Below are 16,118 nucleotides of genomic sequence, written 5' to 3'. Positions count from 1 at the left end.
ACTTGGTTTAGGTAACAGTTTCTTAGATATGACACCTAAAAAGGGTCAAAAATCAAAGGGAAAAATATCAATAAATTGAACTTTATCAAAATTTCAAACTTTTGTGCTTCAAAGGACTCTATCAAGAAAGTGAAAAGACAACACAGAGTGGGAGAAAATATTTGCAAATCATATATCTGAGGGACTTGTATCCAGGATATATAAAGAACACTTACAACTCAACAATGAAAAGACAAATAACCCAATTTAAAAATGGTTAAAGGATCTAAATAGACATTTCTCCATAGAAGATAAACAAATGGCCAATAAGTACATAAAATGCTTGACATTATTAGCCATCAGAGAAATGCAAATCAAAGCCTCATTGAAATACCACTTCATACCTACTAGAAGAGCTATAATGAAAAAGACAGATAAGAACAAATGTTAGTGAGGATTTGGAGAAATTAGAACCCTTATACGCTGTTGGCAGGAATGTAAAATGAGGCAGCTCCTTTGGAAAGCAGTCCAGCAGATCCTCAGAAGGTTAAACGTAGAGTTACCGTACAAACCAGCAATTCCACTTCTAGGTATATATGAGACCTGGAAACGTAAGTCCATACAAAAACATGTACATGAATGTTCACAGAAGCATTATCTTTAATAGCCAAAAAGTGGAAACAACCCACATCCAGTAAGGGATGAATTGGTAAACAAAATGTGTTATATTCATACAATGGAATATTAATCAGCCATAAGAAGGAATTGAACTACTGATATGTGCTACAAAAATGGATGAATCTTGAAAACACTTTGCTATCTGAAAGAAGCTAGACACAAAAGGCAACGTGTTGTATGATTCCATTTATCTGAAACATCCAGAATAGGCAAATCTACAGAGAAAAGAAGTAGATTAATGGTTACCAGGGGCTGGGGGAGGAGGAGACAATGGAAAGTAACTGCTTATAGGGTTTCTTTTGGGGGTGATGAAAATGTTCTGGAATTAGGTACTGGTGATGGTTGCACAACCTTGTGAATATACTAAAAACCACCTAAGTTTACATGTTTAAAAAGGTGAATTTTATGATATGTAAGTTATATCTCAATTGTTTGAAAAAGAGAGGGATTGATAGAAATCATTGGCTGTTTTATAACATCACTGTAGCCGTAGCGGGGTTGACCAGCAATTGTCCAAGGAGAGATGGAAGAAGAAAGTATGGCAGCAGGCAACTGCTGTCCTCAGGGCATTGGATGAGACTTAAGGAGCCATTTCCAGTGCTGCATGCCAGGAGGATGTCTGCATAGTGTCTGTGGTATAACAACCCCTCAGAGAGATGATTCACTTCCAAGAAAGCATCCCTCAAGTACAAGTGTATATGCACCGGTGTGTGTGTTAGTTTTTTCCACCCCCTGTAATCCTGACTATTGTTCTGTTATCGATGCATGCAGGTCCTTTTTTTTAACTGCTCCAGAATATTCCAGGGTATGAACACTCCATGACTGACTAACCATTTGTTAACCATTGGACATGTTGGTAATTTCCAGTTTTTTGCTTTTACAAACCATACTGTGTTGAAGAGTTAATGTATGAATGTTAAATGTAAGACCTAAATATAGTACACAGTTGCCCACAAGACTGAGAACAGAGCTGCTCTTCCAACTATTCGTCCTGTTTTACATCCTGGTGCGTGTTGGGCTTCAAACTCACGCAGGCCCTCCACCCGCTGCCACCTCTAAGTCCCCAGCACTGTGCCATCCTCCACCGAGGAGGGAAAAGTCCTTCTCCAGCTCCCACAGACCATCTGCTCCTCTTTGAGTCATAAGATGAGACGATCCTTCCCATTATCTCAGCACACAGCACCACACATGCTGTTAGTGTTCAAAACGTGCTTCTAATCTCCCCTTGTAAAATGAAGTCAGCATTTGTCTCATTCGCCTCTTTCCAAGATAAAGTCATGGAGTTTTTTTTGACACATCACAAGAAAAGTTTTCCATTTTTACCCTTTCTCCTTTTGCTTCCTGTACCTTTCAGGTTCTGTATGTTCCTGTGTTCTGAATGTCTGGAGCAGACTGACAGTCTGTGGTTCATTTTGATCACCTTAGCGCTTTTTAACCTGGCTTATGAGGATACTAGTTCAGGTATATTGCATAGGCACCTCTCAGACGCAACCCTGTAAAAAAGATAACGAGAGCCTTGTATCGCTTGGATTCTATACTCTTTAGCTAAGTCTATCCCTGAATATATGTGGTTGAATAAAATTCAGTTATGGTTCCTCTAATTCATTTAGGTTTTTTTTTTTTTTAATGAAAATCACCCTTGGTGGATTTAGCAAACCCAAGGCTGCAGGGCAAACTTATTGACTCCCCTGCAGTGGATGAATGATGTTTTACTTCTAAATGCTGCAGCTTAAATATACTCTGGGCTCTCTTATCTCATTCAATCATAGACTATTAGGGTCAGAAAGGGCCTTAAAAGTGACTTTGCCTAGCCTTCCGTATCCCTGACAGACAGCCACCTAGCTCCTTCCTGAGTATTCCCAGCATCCAGATCTCACTGCCTCAGCAAGCTGCAGCTTCCCCATGGGAACGGCTTATCTCAGAATGGGCTTCCTTGGATTGGGCTGGAAGCTGCCTCCCTATGAAGTCTGCCCTGTCCTCTTAGCCCTTACCTCCAGAGTTGCCCAGGATTCGCCTTGTTCTCACACAAACAGTCCACATGTCTGAAGACCGTTGTCTTTCCTTTTCTAGTCACTAGGTCACAGGGTTGGGAGAACGGTTCCCTTCTCGGGCTTGGTTCCCTGTTGTTCTCTTTGTTGACAATGGCCTTCTCCAGATGTGACACCTGAACTGAATATAGCACTCTGTTTGAGGTTACACCTGTGAAGAGTGTCACTATTATTGCTTCCCTTGATCTGGATAATCCAGAAAAGAAAGGGCAAGCATTAATAGGATTAGTTGAAAGCGCTCACATATACACCATATTTCATTTTTAAACCTAGTATCATACACCTTCCCAGGGCAGTCTGAGCATTTCAACTCCCATGCATTTTTTTCTCCTTAGTTACATTCATTGAGTGCTTCCGATGCGCCAAACATTATTCGAAGCACTCGATGTACATTTATCTCATTTAATCCTCAAAATGGCCCTGTGAGATAGATACTAGTACCGTCTTCCTCCGCATTTCATAGATGAGGAAACAGATGCGTATAGCAATTGACCACCTTTCTACCGCTAGGGAGTGGCAGAGCCAGGGTGCAAGCGGAGGCAAGTCTGGCTCCAGAGCCCAGCTTCCATGATGTCTGCCCCATTCCCAGCAGGACTTCCCGTTACATCTCATTGCTGCTGTCGATCCACCTACTATTGTGTTTATTGTTTTGGAAGCCACATCATTCACCTCTTGCTACATGTTGAGTTTACAGACAATTTAATACACCAAATCTTTTTCATAGGTAAATACTAACTTTTAAAAGCCCCTTTGTCCTTACTAACTATTGTTTTTATTAATTTTGGATCCTCATCCCAGCCTGTGGTTGCTCTTCTTGACTGTAGATGCTGTCAGCTAGACTTCCAGACTCGACTTATTTGCAAATCTGTTAAGTCTTCATTCCTTGGGCACAGCCCTAAGGACTCTCTCCTGGTTATAGCAAGTAATTAATCAACAGCCTTGGGGTTCTGTTTCTGAACCTTCCAGAAAGCCATGAAACAGCCACCATATGCTAACCACCACATCCATTCTGCCAGCTGCCGGAAGTCAGGATGCCTGATACCCACAGTGAATTTCTGGAAGTGGCCCTCAAGATCCCATGCGACCTCCTTGCAGTCCATCATTTTCTAAGTGCTCACAAACTATCTGTTCAATACCTAGTCACAAATTCTGCCTCCCCTCCTCTTATTCCCTCTTCCTTTGCAATCAGAATGACATTTGTCTATCTCCATCAGCCCCCTTCCCATCGTCTCCATGATTTGATGCCTCCAGAGGCCTGTGATATTGCAGATGGAAGTTTTCCAAGCTGTGGCATGTCCCTCACCTGGGCCTGGAGTCAGAGCTCCTTTAAAGGATGAAGGCGCCCTCTCCACCGGTACCAAGGATCAGTTCCCAAGTATGAAACGTCAGTTCCCACATAACAGTGCTTGTTCTACCATGTATAGTTTGAAAAGTATTCTCCTTGGCAGGAAAGTTGAAGCAAAGTGGAGTCAAGTAGTTCTCTTCGTTCTGTCACCTCTTAACACCTGGTCTTCTTTAGGCTCCAAACATCACTTCAAAAGCCCTTTTTGTTGTCCTGGGCACTCTCCCTTAGCACCGGCTCGTTCTGAATTTCTGCCTTCCTGGCAATGATTTTCCTGCTTCCCAGCTCTTGTAGTGAGCTTTCTCCAGCACCCCCCCCCCCCTTTCCTCTTTCGTGCATGTCCTCTGACAACCCACCTTATCAGAAACCTCCGGGGCACTCCTTGCTCTCTGTTTTCTTCTTCGTCTCCTTTGAAAACATGTGCAAATGACCTCTTGGTGTGTTGAATATGATGATATACTGCTCAGACTATTGTATTAGTGTGTTCCATGTTTTTTTCTTTTTGGGAGATTTCATTTCTTAGAAAGGAATTTCTGATTTATGGCCGTTCAAAACCTGAGGACTATTTTGGTTTTTTTATTAATGCTCATTACTTCCTGCCTTTCTAAGTTTCACCGTTCGTTTCCCGGCCCTGCTTAGCAAAATTTGAGGAGTTTTTTGTGTTGTCCGCAGTTCTAACTACGGTCTTTTCATGTCACCCTCGTCAGCAGCTGACTTCTCCTTTCACCATCAGGGGACAGATTATACCTTCTTCACTTTCCTGTGGCTCCTTGGAGAGATGTCTCTTTCTGTCTTAAATCATTTTATCAATTGCCTTTTTCAGCACTGGAGTGACATCTTGCTGTGTTTGCTATAGGATAATGGTCCCCGATGGGAAAAACCTTCATGCTGGGTAGCTGTTAAATCCATTGTGAAAAGCACACAGATAATCAAACTTGCCAAACACCAGTAGCTTTGACACGATACAGCTTTATCAGTTAAAGGTGTGCACAGCCTTTTGTCCAGTTCTCTTTGGTAGCACCGTCCAAAGGCAAGGCAGTGGCGGGTGTTCATTATACACATTTTATAGATGGAAAAATTGTTGCGAAAACAAATGGAGGACATAAAATTCCTGTACTTTCAATCATTCTGCCTCCATTTTTCACCCAAAATTTTAGTAATCTTTTCACAGAGTGGTATAGGCTGGGGGGCGGGGGGTGTCAGGAATACACCCATACCTAGCTTTCTAGAATTTTAAGCAACACCTGAAATTTGTTGTTTCTTTGTATTTGTTTTCTGATGATGATGCCACAAGGAGCAGGCTTACAGACCAGCCCCTGAAAGGTTTATGCTCCAAATCGGGGGTCTCGGAAAGAGAAGGTGTACGGCCACATTTATGTGCCTAGTCTTTTTAAAAAATGCTTTTTATTTTGGAATAATTTTAGACTCGCAAGTAGTTGCTAAAATCATAGAGTTCCTGTGTACCCTTCCCCTTGCTTCCCCCAACGATAACATCGTACACATGTAACTATAGGGTGATGTTTTTCTAACGTCTTTGACTGTCAGAGGAAGGCTTAGCTGGTACTCCCTGACCCCAATCAGTATTCATTATGTGAGATTAGCATCATTTATATTGTGCTTACAAAATGCCAACAGGCACTCTGGCTAAGCACTTTTAGACACTGCAACAGCCTAATGAGGTGCCACGGTCACTATCATTGTCCCCTTTTTACAGATGAAAACTGGCCTTTATGGGTTGCCTGACTCACTCAAGATTACGTGGCACTTAAGTGGCAGAGTCAAGATTCTTAACCCAGTATGTTATGCTGCTTCCCCAGGAGATCTCACTTGTGCATTTGGAGCTCAGAGGTCTCCAGGGGTCTCCACAAAGGTAGTATTTAACTTCGTCTGTTACTTCGGGGTGAGTGAGGCCCTGCTCCCGGACCCTGAAACCTTGCAGGGCAGCTGCCACTGATAGAGCAGGGATGTGAGAATGCTGATTAATCCCTTTCTGTCTCATTTCTGGGATGCTTCATCCCCGGCTCAAGCACTGCAGCGGCAAGTTTATAGATGAAGCTGTCTCGTGGCTCTCACTTTTACTGCCAAGGAGTACAAGACAGAGAATGCTGGCAGACGGCCCGTCTGGGCTGTGGCAGAGCAGTAGGTGTTCAGACCCAGGCTGACATGCCTGAGCACCTTTCAGAGGCCTTTTCTCAGATCCCACCCTTGGCGATAGCCCTGCAGAATCGGTTCTTTCTTCAGCAGGTTTGATTCCAAATCAAATCATGTGGATCAAATATCACTGCCATCTGACAGCTTTTTAAATGTCCATATTGCTTCTGTGAGCACAGTGGAAAAGCAAGGAGGTGGGCAGGGAAAGGTCACGCTAATCTCGGTTGTTACATTTGGTGCCAGGTACAACAGAAACCAAGGGCATTTAAGCCCAAACGACCTTGGTAACTTGATCTCTCACATTCCATGTATTCCAGCCAAGGAAATAAACACTGGTGTAAAATGTTGAAGAGATACTTAACACTTTTACGTTACAAAGTGCTTTTATGTTATCTGAGCCTCATCACACTCCTTACAGGTGAGGAAGTTGAGCGTAAGGGGGAGTAAACATGTTGTCTGAGGTTCTCCACTTAGTTTTTGGCAAAACCGAGATGGGGGCCTGGATCTTGGGGAAGCCCCAGAATGCAGCAAGGACTTTGGTGTTCCACGGACCCGGGTTCTAGCCTCATTTCTGCCACTAACTAGCTTTGTGGTCGTCTCCACTTTTCCTCCACTTTTAAATGGGCATCATCACAGTACCTGCCCCACAGGTTCTTGTGAAGGTAGAAGGACATGATACATAAAAAGCTTGGCAGAGTACCTGGCACAGGGAGATAACAGGAATGGTAGCTATTAGTATTGGTTCAATTCTCCATCCATTAGGAATGAATCTGGCTTCAACTAATAGAATAGTAAAGCAACGTTGACTTAAACAAATAGGGGTTACTTTTCTCATACAGTGAGTGTGAAGGCAGGCAGTCTTGGGCTGGCCAGCAGCTGAATCAAAGACTGAATCAAAGACTATCAAAGACTGTTTACCTTCTTTCATTCCATCCGGGTCTCCATAGCATGTTGATTTGCTGCCTCATGATTGCAAAGTGGCTGCTGCAGCTCCATCCACCATGTTTGGGGGAAAGAGGAATAGTACTAGTCATATTTCCCCTTTTGTAAAGAAAGCAAAAGCTTTCCCAGAACCCCACTCCCAACTACAGCAGACATCTGTTTTTGTCTCATCGGCCTGGACTATGTCTTCTGACTCTCTGTAGCTTCAAGGACACCTGGAAAGTGAGTGTTTACCTTTTTAGACTTAATTGTACAAGTGGCAAGAAAGAAGGTGGATGAGAATGGGAGTAGACTGAGCCAATTGTATTTGCCACAGTTCTACCTGCCTCTTACAGTGTCCTTAAAAAGTTTTTTATTTCATTGGTCCTCAGGTGTAGAGAGCTTAGTTAACCCTAGTCATGTGTTCATGGCACATGAACAGCAAAGCCCCTTTTCTAGGCTGATTCCATTTTATTCTCACAAAATGTGTACTGTTTCATGTGCATCTATTTTTTCTTAACTTTTTAATGGAAACATATATACACTATAGTGCACAGATATTTCTAGATGGCTCAGTAGATTTCTACTATTTATCCTCACGAAAGCACCACTCAGATTAACATAGAGTTAATCCCACCATCCCAGAAACTTTCCTCTTTTTTCCCCACTCTGTTAACACTCTCTCCCAAAGGTAACCATTATTCTGATCTGTATCCTCCTAGATCTGTTTTGCGTGTTCTTTGGCTTCATTTAACTGGAGTCATACATTTGTATGTAGTCTTTTTGGGTGTGACTTCTTTCATTCACCTGTGAGAGTCATCTATTATCGTAGGTAGTGGTAGTTCATTTGTTTCCTGCTTTCTCTCTGCGCTTTGTCTCCCTGCACAGACATGGAGTAAGTGGTATCACGAGAACCAGAATAGCACCGAAATGGAAGCCACCCTTTTTCCACTTGTGGAGTATCTTTTCCTCATAAAAACCGCCCCCTTCGATTTCTCACGAAGCTCGCCTGGGCACTGCCCTCTCCCGTACCATGTCTACTTTAAAAGGAATCTCTTGGGGACTTGTACATTTGCCTTGGATGCTGTCAGCGTAAAAGAATTTTCTTGAACGCTTGGAGAGGGTGGAAGAGGAGAGTAAGAGAGAGATACTTTCTGGAAGGACATTTTTAGTCAGAGGAAAAAAGCACCAACTGAAGTCGTCATCTGAAACTTGAGCCTGGAAGCCAGCCTTTGGAGCAGAGATTTAGGTTGGTCTTCTGTGTTCCTCCCCTTCTAACAGTCTCCATTCAGAGCTCAAGGGCAAAAGAAACTCACAGCAACTCTGTCTGTCTTGGGGCTGGGAAAACTGGTTTGAATTCAGGTTGACACTGAGAAGTCTTCCTCCCCCCAAGGTGTCTGGCAGGCTTTCCTATCAAAACCAGCATGGCTTTCTTTATAAAAACACTCAACTCCAGGACAAACTTGAGAGCAGGACTAAAGCTGATGCTTTTCAATGGAGCCTTAAATCAAGATGAAAGGGACTAACTAGTTATTCCTGCAAGTATGGTCACGTCTGTAAGTCAGGGATCAACTAGAAAAATTCAAACTATGCAGTTAGCTCTAGTGGCTGGTCGTCATCGTCTCTCCTTTAGGTATCTGCTGGTTCTGAGCCTGTGTCTGCTGAGATAACGTACTAGAATATTCAGCAGGGACTTAATCGGGGGTTCTTTGCTTGGCAGCTACAGCACACTGCAAAGGGACTGATTTGGCAAGCTGGGTCATCTTCAGGCACTGCCGTTCAGGTCCAGCGCCCTTCCACGTTTGTGTCTGCAGGCATATAGGATTAAGGGGAGGAACCATTGAAATCTATTGCCTCTAACATCAGATGACCAACCTTGAATTTAGCAATATTTACTGCTAACTTTAGAAAATTTTATTAAGTTTATTGAGTCATTTCTGTATCCCCAGCCCTCGCTAAGGGCTTTGCCTATATTAATTCAGTTATTCCCCGGGTGACCTGGGGAGAGAGGTAAGGTTATCCCCATTTTTGCAAGTGAGTAAATTGAGGATTAGAGAATTTAAGTAAACTGCTACTAAGTAACAGGTAGTAAAGAGTAGGATTGAGAGTCAACACTAGGCCTCTCTGATTCCAAATGCTGTGTACTTTGTAACACTAACTACCTTTTAAAAATAACCCCTCGCTATACATACAATGAAATACTACTCGGCCATAAAAAAGAATGAAATAATGCCATTTCCAGCAGCATGGATGGATCTAGAGATTACCATACTAAGTGAAGTAAGTCAGAAAGAAAGACAAATACCATATGATATCACTTATATGCAGAATCTAAAATATGACACAAGTGAACTTGTCTACGAAACAGAAACAGACTCACAGATGTAGAGAACAGACTTGTGGTTGCCAAGGGGGAGGGGGGTGGGGAACAAATGGATTGGGAGTTTGGGGTTAGCAGATGCAAACTATTATATATAGAATGGATAAACAACAAGGTCCTACTGTATAGCATTGGGGGCTATATTCAATATACTGTAATAAACCATAGTGGAAAAGAATATGAAAAAGAATGTATATATGTGTATAACTGAATCACTTTCTGTACAGCAGAAATTAACACAACATTGTAAATCAACTATACCTCAAACAAGTTTAAAAACAGCAGCAACAAAAAATAAATATATAAATAAAAATGGGGACTTCCCTGGTGGTCCAGTGGTTAAGACTTCATCTTCCAGTGTAGCGGGTACGGGTTCGATCCCTGGTTGGGGAGCTAAGATCCCCACATGCCAAGCGGCCAAAAAACCAAAACATAAAACAGAAGCAATATTGTAACGAATTCAATAAAGACTTTAAAGATGGTCCACATCAAAAAAATCTTTAAATGTATATATATATATATATATATATATATATATATATATATATATAAATAAAAATAACCCCTTGCCTTTCTGATGTGCCAGCCCTTCTGTCAACCCTGTCCTTCCCCTCACCCCAGCACATGCTCTTCAATGTTTGTCCAATAAGTGACTGGTTTTCGAACAGCTAAAAGCTGTAAATACCTTGTCACTTACTTTGAATTTAGTTAGTTGTTGAATTGTCACTGTAGCACATTTATATTTTATTAAGGGAATTTTTGAAAATATTTAAAACCATAGAGCATAATGGAAACCACTGATAGATAATAAGGAGACATCATTGGTTTCAATCCTTAATGTCGCCATGAATCAAAACAAGCTGTGAGACCTTGGGTACAGACTTAATTTCTGTGTGCCTGTTTCCCTCATTTGTGAAATGAGGAGGTTGAAGTATGTGATTACTAATGTCTCTACCTGTTCTAAAAACATAGGCCTCTGTGACTTTTCTTGTTCTGTTTCTGTGGCTCTAAAATGGCTTTAGAGTATGAATATTTCTTAAAGGATCCTTAATTACTAAATGCAAATCAAGAGAAGTAGATAACATTGGGGCTTTCAGAATTTTTTGGAAAAGATATAAGTTCTTTACTCTTCCAAGTAAAGCTACATTTTCCATTGCATTTCCCAGTCCAACATTCCCACCAAAAGAAAAGTGTATAGTTTCTTAAATAATTCATGTTGGAGCTGAGATTCCTTGAGGGTCTGGCAAGATTTAATCTTGGATAAGATGATGCAGAATACTGCCAGTAGCCAACCTCAGGTTGCCAACCCAGATATAAATCCCTCCCTGTTCAGTATATGCATTTATAACGTAAACCGTCTTAAATTATACCTGGTACTATTGAATAGAATTAAGACGCTGTTGGGCAACTCTGAAAATAAGAAATAAGGCGATATTATGGTCTAATTAGTTAAGAATATGCTATACTTAAAGAAAATTTTACTGCATCATTTTAGACCCAATAAAGAGAAAACTGGCCATGTGAGTGACTCAGGATCTTCTGTCATCAAACACGGGCTCAATCCGGATAAGGTCTTCATGCAGGTTCATTATTTAAAGGTAAGCATATCTGCGTGGCAGAAGCCAGTTATTATGCTGCAGCACTTTTTAGATCTTACATATAAACAGTGAAGGTTAGTAACGTGGTTGGGGCAAAACAAAAAAAATCATCAACATTGTAATGACATTTGACTGAGCAGATTCTGGTTGTCCAATAGTTAAAGCATTTCATACCCGAATAATGAGGCACGAATCAAAGGAAGCCGAACTGTTCCCTTCCCTGTACCTCCCTTCTCCCTGCTTCATGTCAGCTTTGAAGAGCAGACTCTTAAAATTGCTGTCAGGTTCCACCTAGAAGATAGGAGTGATTTTAAAAAGTATTCTAAGTTGTAAAGGCCTTTCCTGATAGCTGAGGGAGAGAGGAGCTGGGTCTCTCTTCCCTTTTGGTCCATGATGGACCTCCAGGCTTCACGTAAGCCAAGGATAAACAAGATGGTGATACCATTAGTAGATCAGTTGAAAGCAGAGTAGTTGATCCTTAAGTACCAGACTCGACCTTACTGGTAAGAATATAAAGGGCTGCCTGGGACAGGTCAGGCCAAACTTTCTAGATGAGCATAAGGTGCTGGTGGGTAGATTAGAGTTGACTTTGTAAGCATTTTTCTGATGAACACATGATAAGTATCTTTTTTTTCTTCTTCCTTTCTTTTAGGGCTATTTCCTTCTCCGGTTCCTTGCCAGAAGACTTGGAGATGACACCTATTTTTCATTTTTAAGAAAGTTTGTGCACAAATTTCATGGGCAGCTGATTCTTTCCCAGGTAATTTATAAGTCCTTGTGAGTCCACGATATACAATTGGAGGAGGTGTAGCTTGTGGCGACTAGATGATGTGAATGTTTAAAAGTAGGGAGGGCTTCCCTGATGGCGCAGTGGTTGAGAGTCCGCCTGCCGATGCAGGGGACACGGGTGCGTGCCCCGGTCCGGGAAGATCCCACGTGCCGCGGAGCGGCTGGGCCCGTGAGTCATGGCCGCTGAGCCTGCGCGTCCGGAGCCTGTGCTCCGCAACGGGAGAGGCCACAACAGTGAGAGGCCCGCGCACCGCAAAAAAAAAAAAAAAAAAAAAAAAAAAAGCAGGGAAAAGATTTCTGTTTTAATACAATAGGAAAGATAGGAAGTTAATGAAGTGGACACAGGGAAGTGTTGTTTCCGGGAGGGTGATCTCCCCATAGTTTAGGACAGACTGTAACCCAAAGCTGTCCTGTGCACAGTGATGTGGGTAGTTGCACCTTAAGTGACCTGGAAAACAAAAACGAAACAATCCTGCTCTCCCCTCCACCTGGAATGAGCTTTCCAAGGTTGGCTGCTTGTCCTTTGTCTCAGTGTCAGTGCCACAATCTCAGAGTCACTCCAGCTGAGCAGATATACATTCACCCAGTTCTTCTCTAACCTTTGCCTTTTTCATTGCCTTCCTTGCCATCACCGTTCTTCACAATTATATTTTCCTTTACGGGTCCATTTGTTTCTTTTCCCTCTCCTCCATTCTGTGTATAAGCTCAACAAGGCCACACCAGTATGAAGTACTAGTACTTTATTTCACCAGTACTTAGTATATGATTCGCACACAGTACATACACCATATATATTTGATAAACAAATAGATTAAAGACAAGATACACTGAAATATTCAGACAGTCTGGCCACAAAACTGTCGGAGAGAGACTCTGTCAGTTTATACGGGCGTGAGGCCAAGCTGCACATAACAAGAAAGTTAACAAAGAGGGAGAGGCTCTGAAAACAGTGCTCGTAGCTGGTAGAGAATAAAGGATGCAGTCCCAGCGCAGATTGGACTGATGTGTAATTCTGATTTTTGACAGTTGTGCTCATATACAGTTTTGAAGTCAAACTGTGCACAATGTTAGATGTAAAGGATGTACGTGTATAATCTGAACATATGTGCAAGGAATAGCGTGAGTGTGACAAAACTAGATACCCGTTCCGTGTCTCTACCCTCTTCTTATTCTTTGGTTGAGGGGAGGGGCGGTATTCCTAAACCTGTATTTGGAAAGGCAGCTTGAAAACTGGCTCAGGAGTCTTATATGATCAGTTGACTGAATAGCCCAAACCACTTCTCGCCAAGATACTGCCGCACGGAAGGAGTGTTGGGTTTACTGTGACTTCTGAGGCTCTGATACCCGCTTCCCATGGAACACTCAGTGCTCCCTCCACCAAATCATTCAGTTTTACTTTTGTTAAACTCTTCTGAATTATAGCTTTATTGTTTTTTCATAACAGTTTTATTGACATATAATTCACACACCATAAATTTCACCCTTTTAAAGTGTACAAGTCAGTGGTTTTTAGTGTATTCACAAAGTTGTGCAACCGTGACTGCTCTCTAATTCCAGAACATTTTCATCACCCCCCAAAGAAACCCCACACCCATTAGCAGTCACTGCTCCATTTCCACCTCCCACCGGCCGTAGGCAACCACTAGCCTACTTTCTATGGATTTGCCTATGCTGGACATTCCGTATAAATGGAGTCATATGATACGCGGCCTTTGGGGACTGGCTTCTTTCACTTCGCATAATGTCTTCAAGGTTCATGTTGTAGCATGTATCAGTACCTCATTTCTCTTTTTTAATTTTACTTTTTAACCTTTTAAATTGTGATGAGATACACATAAGAAAATTGACCATTTTAACCATTTTTAAGTGTATAGTTAGTGCCTTAAGTATCAATACATTGACATTGTTGTGCAACTGTCACCACCATGCATCTCCAGAACATTTCAATCTTCCCCAGATGAAACTTGTATCCATTAAACAATAACTCCACATTCTTTCCTCCCTTCAGCCCCTGGCAACCACCATTCTATTTTCTGTCTCTGAGTTTGACTACTCTAGGTACCTCCCGCAAATGGAACAATACAATATTTGTCCTTTGGTATCTGGCTTGTTTCACTTAGCGAAATGTCTTCAAGGTTCATCCATGTTATAGCATGTATCAGAATTTCCTTCCTTTTTATTTTTATTTATTTTGGCTGCACCACACAGCTTGTGGGATCTTAGTTCCCCGACCAGGGATTGAACCCTCAGCACTGAAAGTGCAGAGTCCTAACCACTGGACCACCAGGGAATTCCCTTCCTTCCTTCCTATCAATATTTCTTTGTATGCGTATTCCACATTTGGTTTATCGATTCATCCATTAATGAGCACTTGGGTTATTTACACCTCTTGGCCCTTGTGAGTAATGTTGCTGTGAACATTAGTGTACAAACATCTGTTTGAGTCCCTGCTTTCAATTCTTTTGAATATATACCTAGAAGTGGAATTGCTAGATTATGTGGTATTCAATTTTTTGAGCAACTGCCATATTGTTTTCCACACGGGCTGCACCATTTTACATTCTCACCAGCAATGCACAAGGGTTCCAGTTTCTCCACATCCTCACCAACACTTGTTGTTTTGGTTTGTTTTTTTTTTTTTTTTTCTGGTTTTTTTGATAATAGCCATCATAGTGAGTGTGAGTGGTATCTCATTGTGGGGTTTTTTTTTTTGTCTTTTTTTTGCGGTACGCGGGCCTCTCACTGTTGTGGCCTCTCCCGTTGCGGAGCACAGGCTCCGGACGCGCAAGCTCAGCGGCCATGGCTCACGGGCCCAGCCGCTCCGCAGCATGTGGGATCTTTCTGGACCGGGGCATGAACCCGTGTCCCCTGCATCAACAGGCGGACTCTCAACCGCTGCGCCACCAGGGAAGCCCTCATTGTGGTTTTAATTTGCATTTTTCTGGTAACTATGCTGAGGATTTTTTCATGGACTTATTGGACATTTGTATATATTTTTTGAAGAAACGTCTATTGAGATCCTTTGCTGATTTTTTATTTGGGTTGTCTTTTATTGAGTTATAAGAGTACTTTATATATTCTAGATTCAAGTCCCTTATCAGATATATGATTTGCAAATATCTTCTTGCCTAATTAAAAGTTACTCCTATGTTTTGTTCTAAGGACTTTGTATTTTCCCTCTTATATTTAGGTCTCTTACCCATTTTGAGTTAATTTTTGTATATAGTGTGAGGTAGATGGTTCAGCTCCATTCTTTTGCATGTGAATATCCAGTCGTCCTTCTGCCAGTCCCATAGTAAGTTTGGAAATTATTGCTTTTCCGACTGACACCTACTCATTATAAAAAAATGTAATAAGCAGTACAGAAAAGTACAAAGAAGAATATAAAATATCATTCAAAATCTCACCATCCATAATTACCTATAATTAATATTAGGTGAACACCATTCTAGAAATTGCACTCCGTTTCTTTCTTCTTTCTATATATTATGTATGATATGTATACACGTATCTATGTGTATATGGGTATATAGTACATATGTATGTGTGTTTGTGTATGATTGTACACACATGTATAGTTACAAAGACATATTTAGAAATAATTTTCTAAAAATATGATTATATTATATGTGCTTTTTAATGAAATGTTTTAAATTTTATTTTACTTGGATTTAACACATGAAAAAGAAACTAAGATGAATATAAAAGACTTTCTTGAACTTCAGATAAATATAAGAGAGATCACTTCCTAAAAGATTCTTCAATTACAGAAAATCTTTAAGAGATTGAAATTGTTAGTTTTTTTTCTCTTTAGATATATACCTTATTTTTAGAAAGCATCAGTTTTTTCTCTTATGTATAAGATGAGGAAACCAGGAGTTATGTACTTCAACTACTTTTCCCCCAATTCTAGATTGTTCTTAATTCATATTTTTACATAGTTAAGAGGTTTATATCATTTATGGTGTGTGCTGTTACTACAATGTAGTTTTCACATTGCATAGTCCTAGCTCTGTACGTAAAGGATTTCGGTATTCACTAACAGTCATTTTACCACGCTTCTGTATTCATGAATGCTTTATTTTGGTTCAACTCTTCTTTGGCTAAATTTAGTTGGCAAATTGATGTTCAAGTTGCTTGAGAATGTTTGCCTGTTGCCTTTATATTTGAATTACAAACTGTCTGGGTATAATATTCTTGGGTCATGCTTTCACTTCCTCGGAACTTTGTGG

General features: G+C 41.2%; 1 protein-coding gene across 17 annotated transcripts in view; it reads left to right on the top strand.

The window, feature by feature from the left end:
* The window catches only part of AOPEP (aminopeptidase O (putative)), a 372,968-nt gene that overhangs the window by 224,219 nt on the left and 132,631 nt on the right, over positions 1-16,118 (top strand). For 16 of the 17 annotated variants that reach the window (XR_012332455.1, XR_012332454.1, XR_012332452.1 and 13 more), the window contains 2 exons: positions 10,995-11,097; positions 11,750-11,857. Coding sequence is in view for 12 of the 17 variants with exons in the window: in XM_033857859.2 (XP_033713750.1) it covers positions 10,995-11,097; positions 11,750-11,857 (211 nt within the window). In the remaining 5 variants the exon portion in view is untranslated. Of the gene's footprint in view, positions 1-8,007; positions 8,346-10,994; positions 11,098-11,749; positions 11,858-16,118 lie in introns of those variants that run through there. The other variant, XM_073805983.1, reaches the window with a different exon arrangement.

This window comes from Tursiops truncatus, chromosome 6 (genome assembly GCF_011762595.2).
Source record: "Tursiops truncatus isolate mTurTru1 chromosome 6, mTurTru1.mat.Y, whole genome shotgun sequence".
Classification (NCBI taxonomy): domain Eukaryota; kingdom Metazoa; phylum Chordata; class Mammalia; order Artiodactyla; family Delphinidae; genus Tursiops; species Tursiops truncatus.
This window is presented reverse-complemented; position numbering and strand designations above follow the sequence as displayed.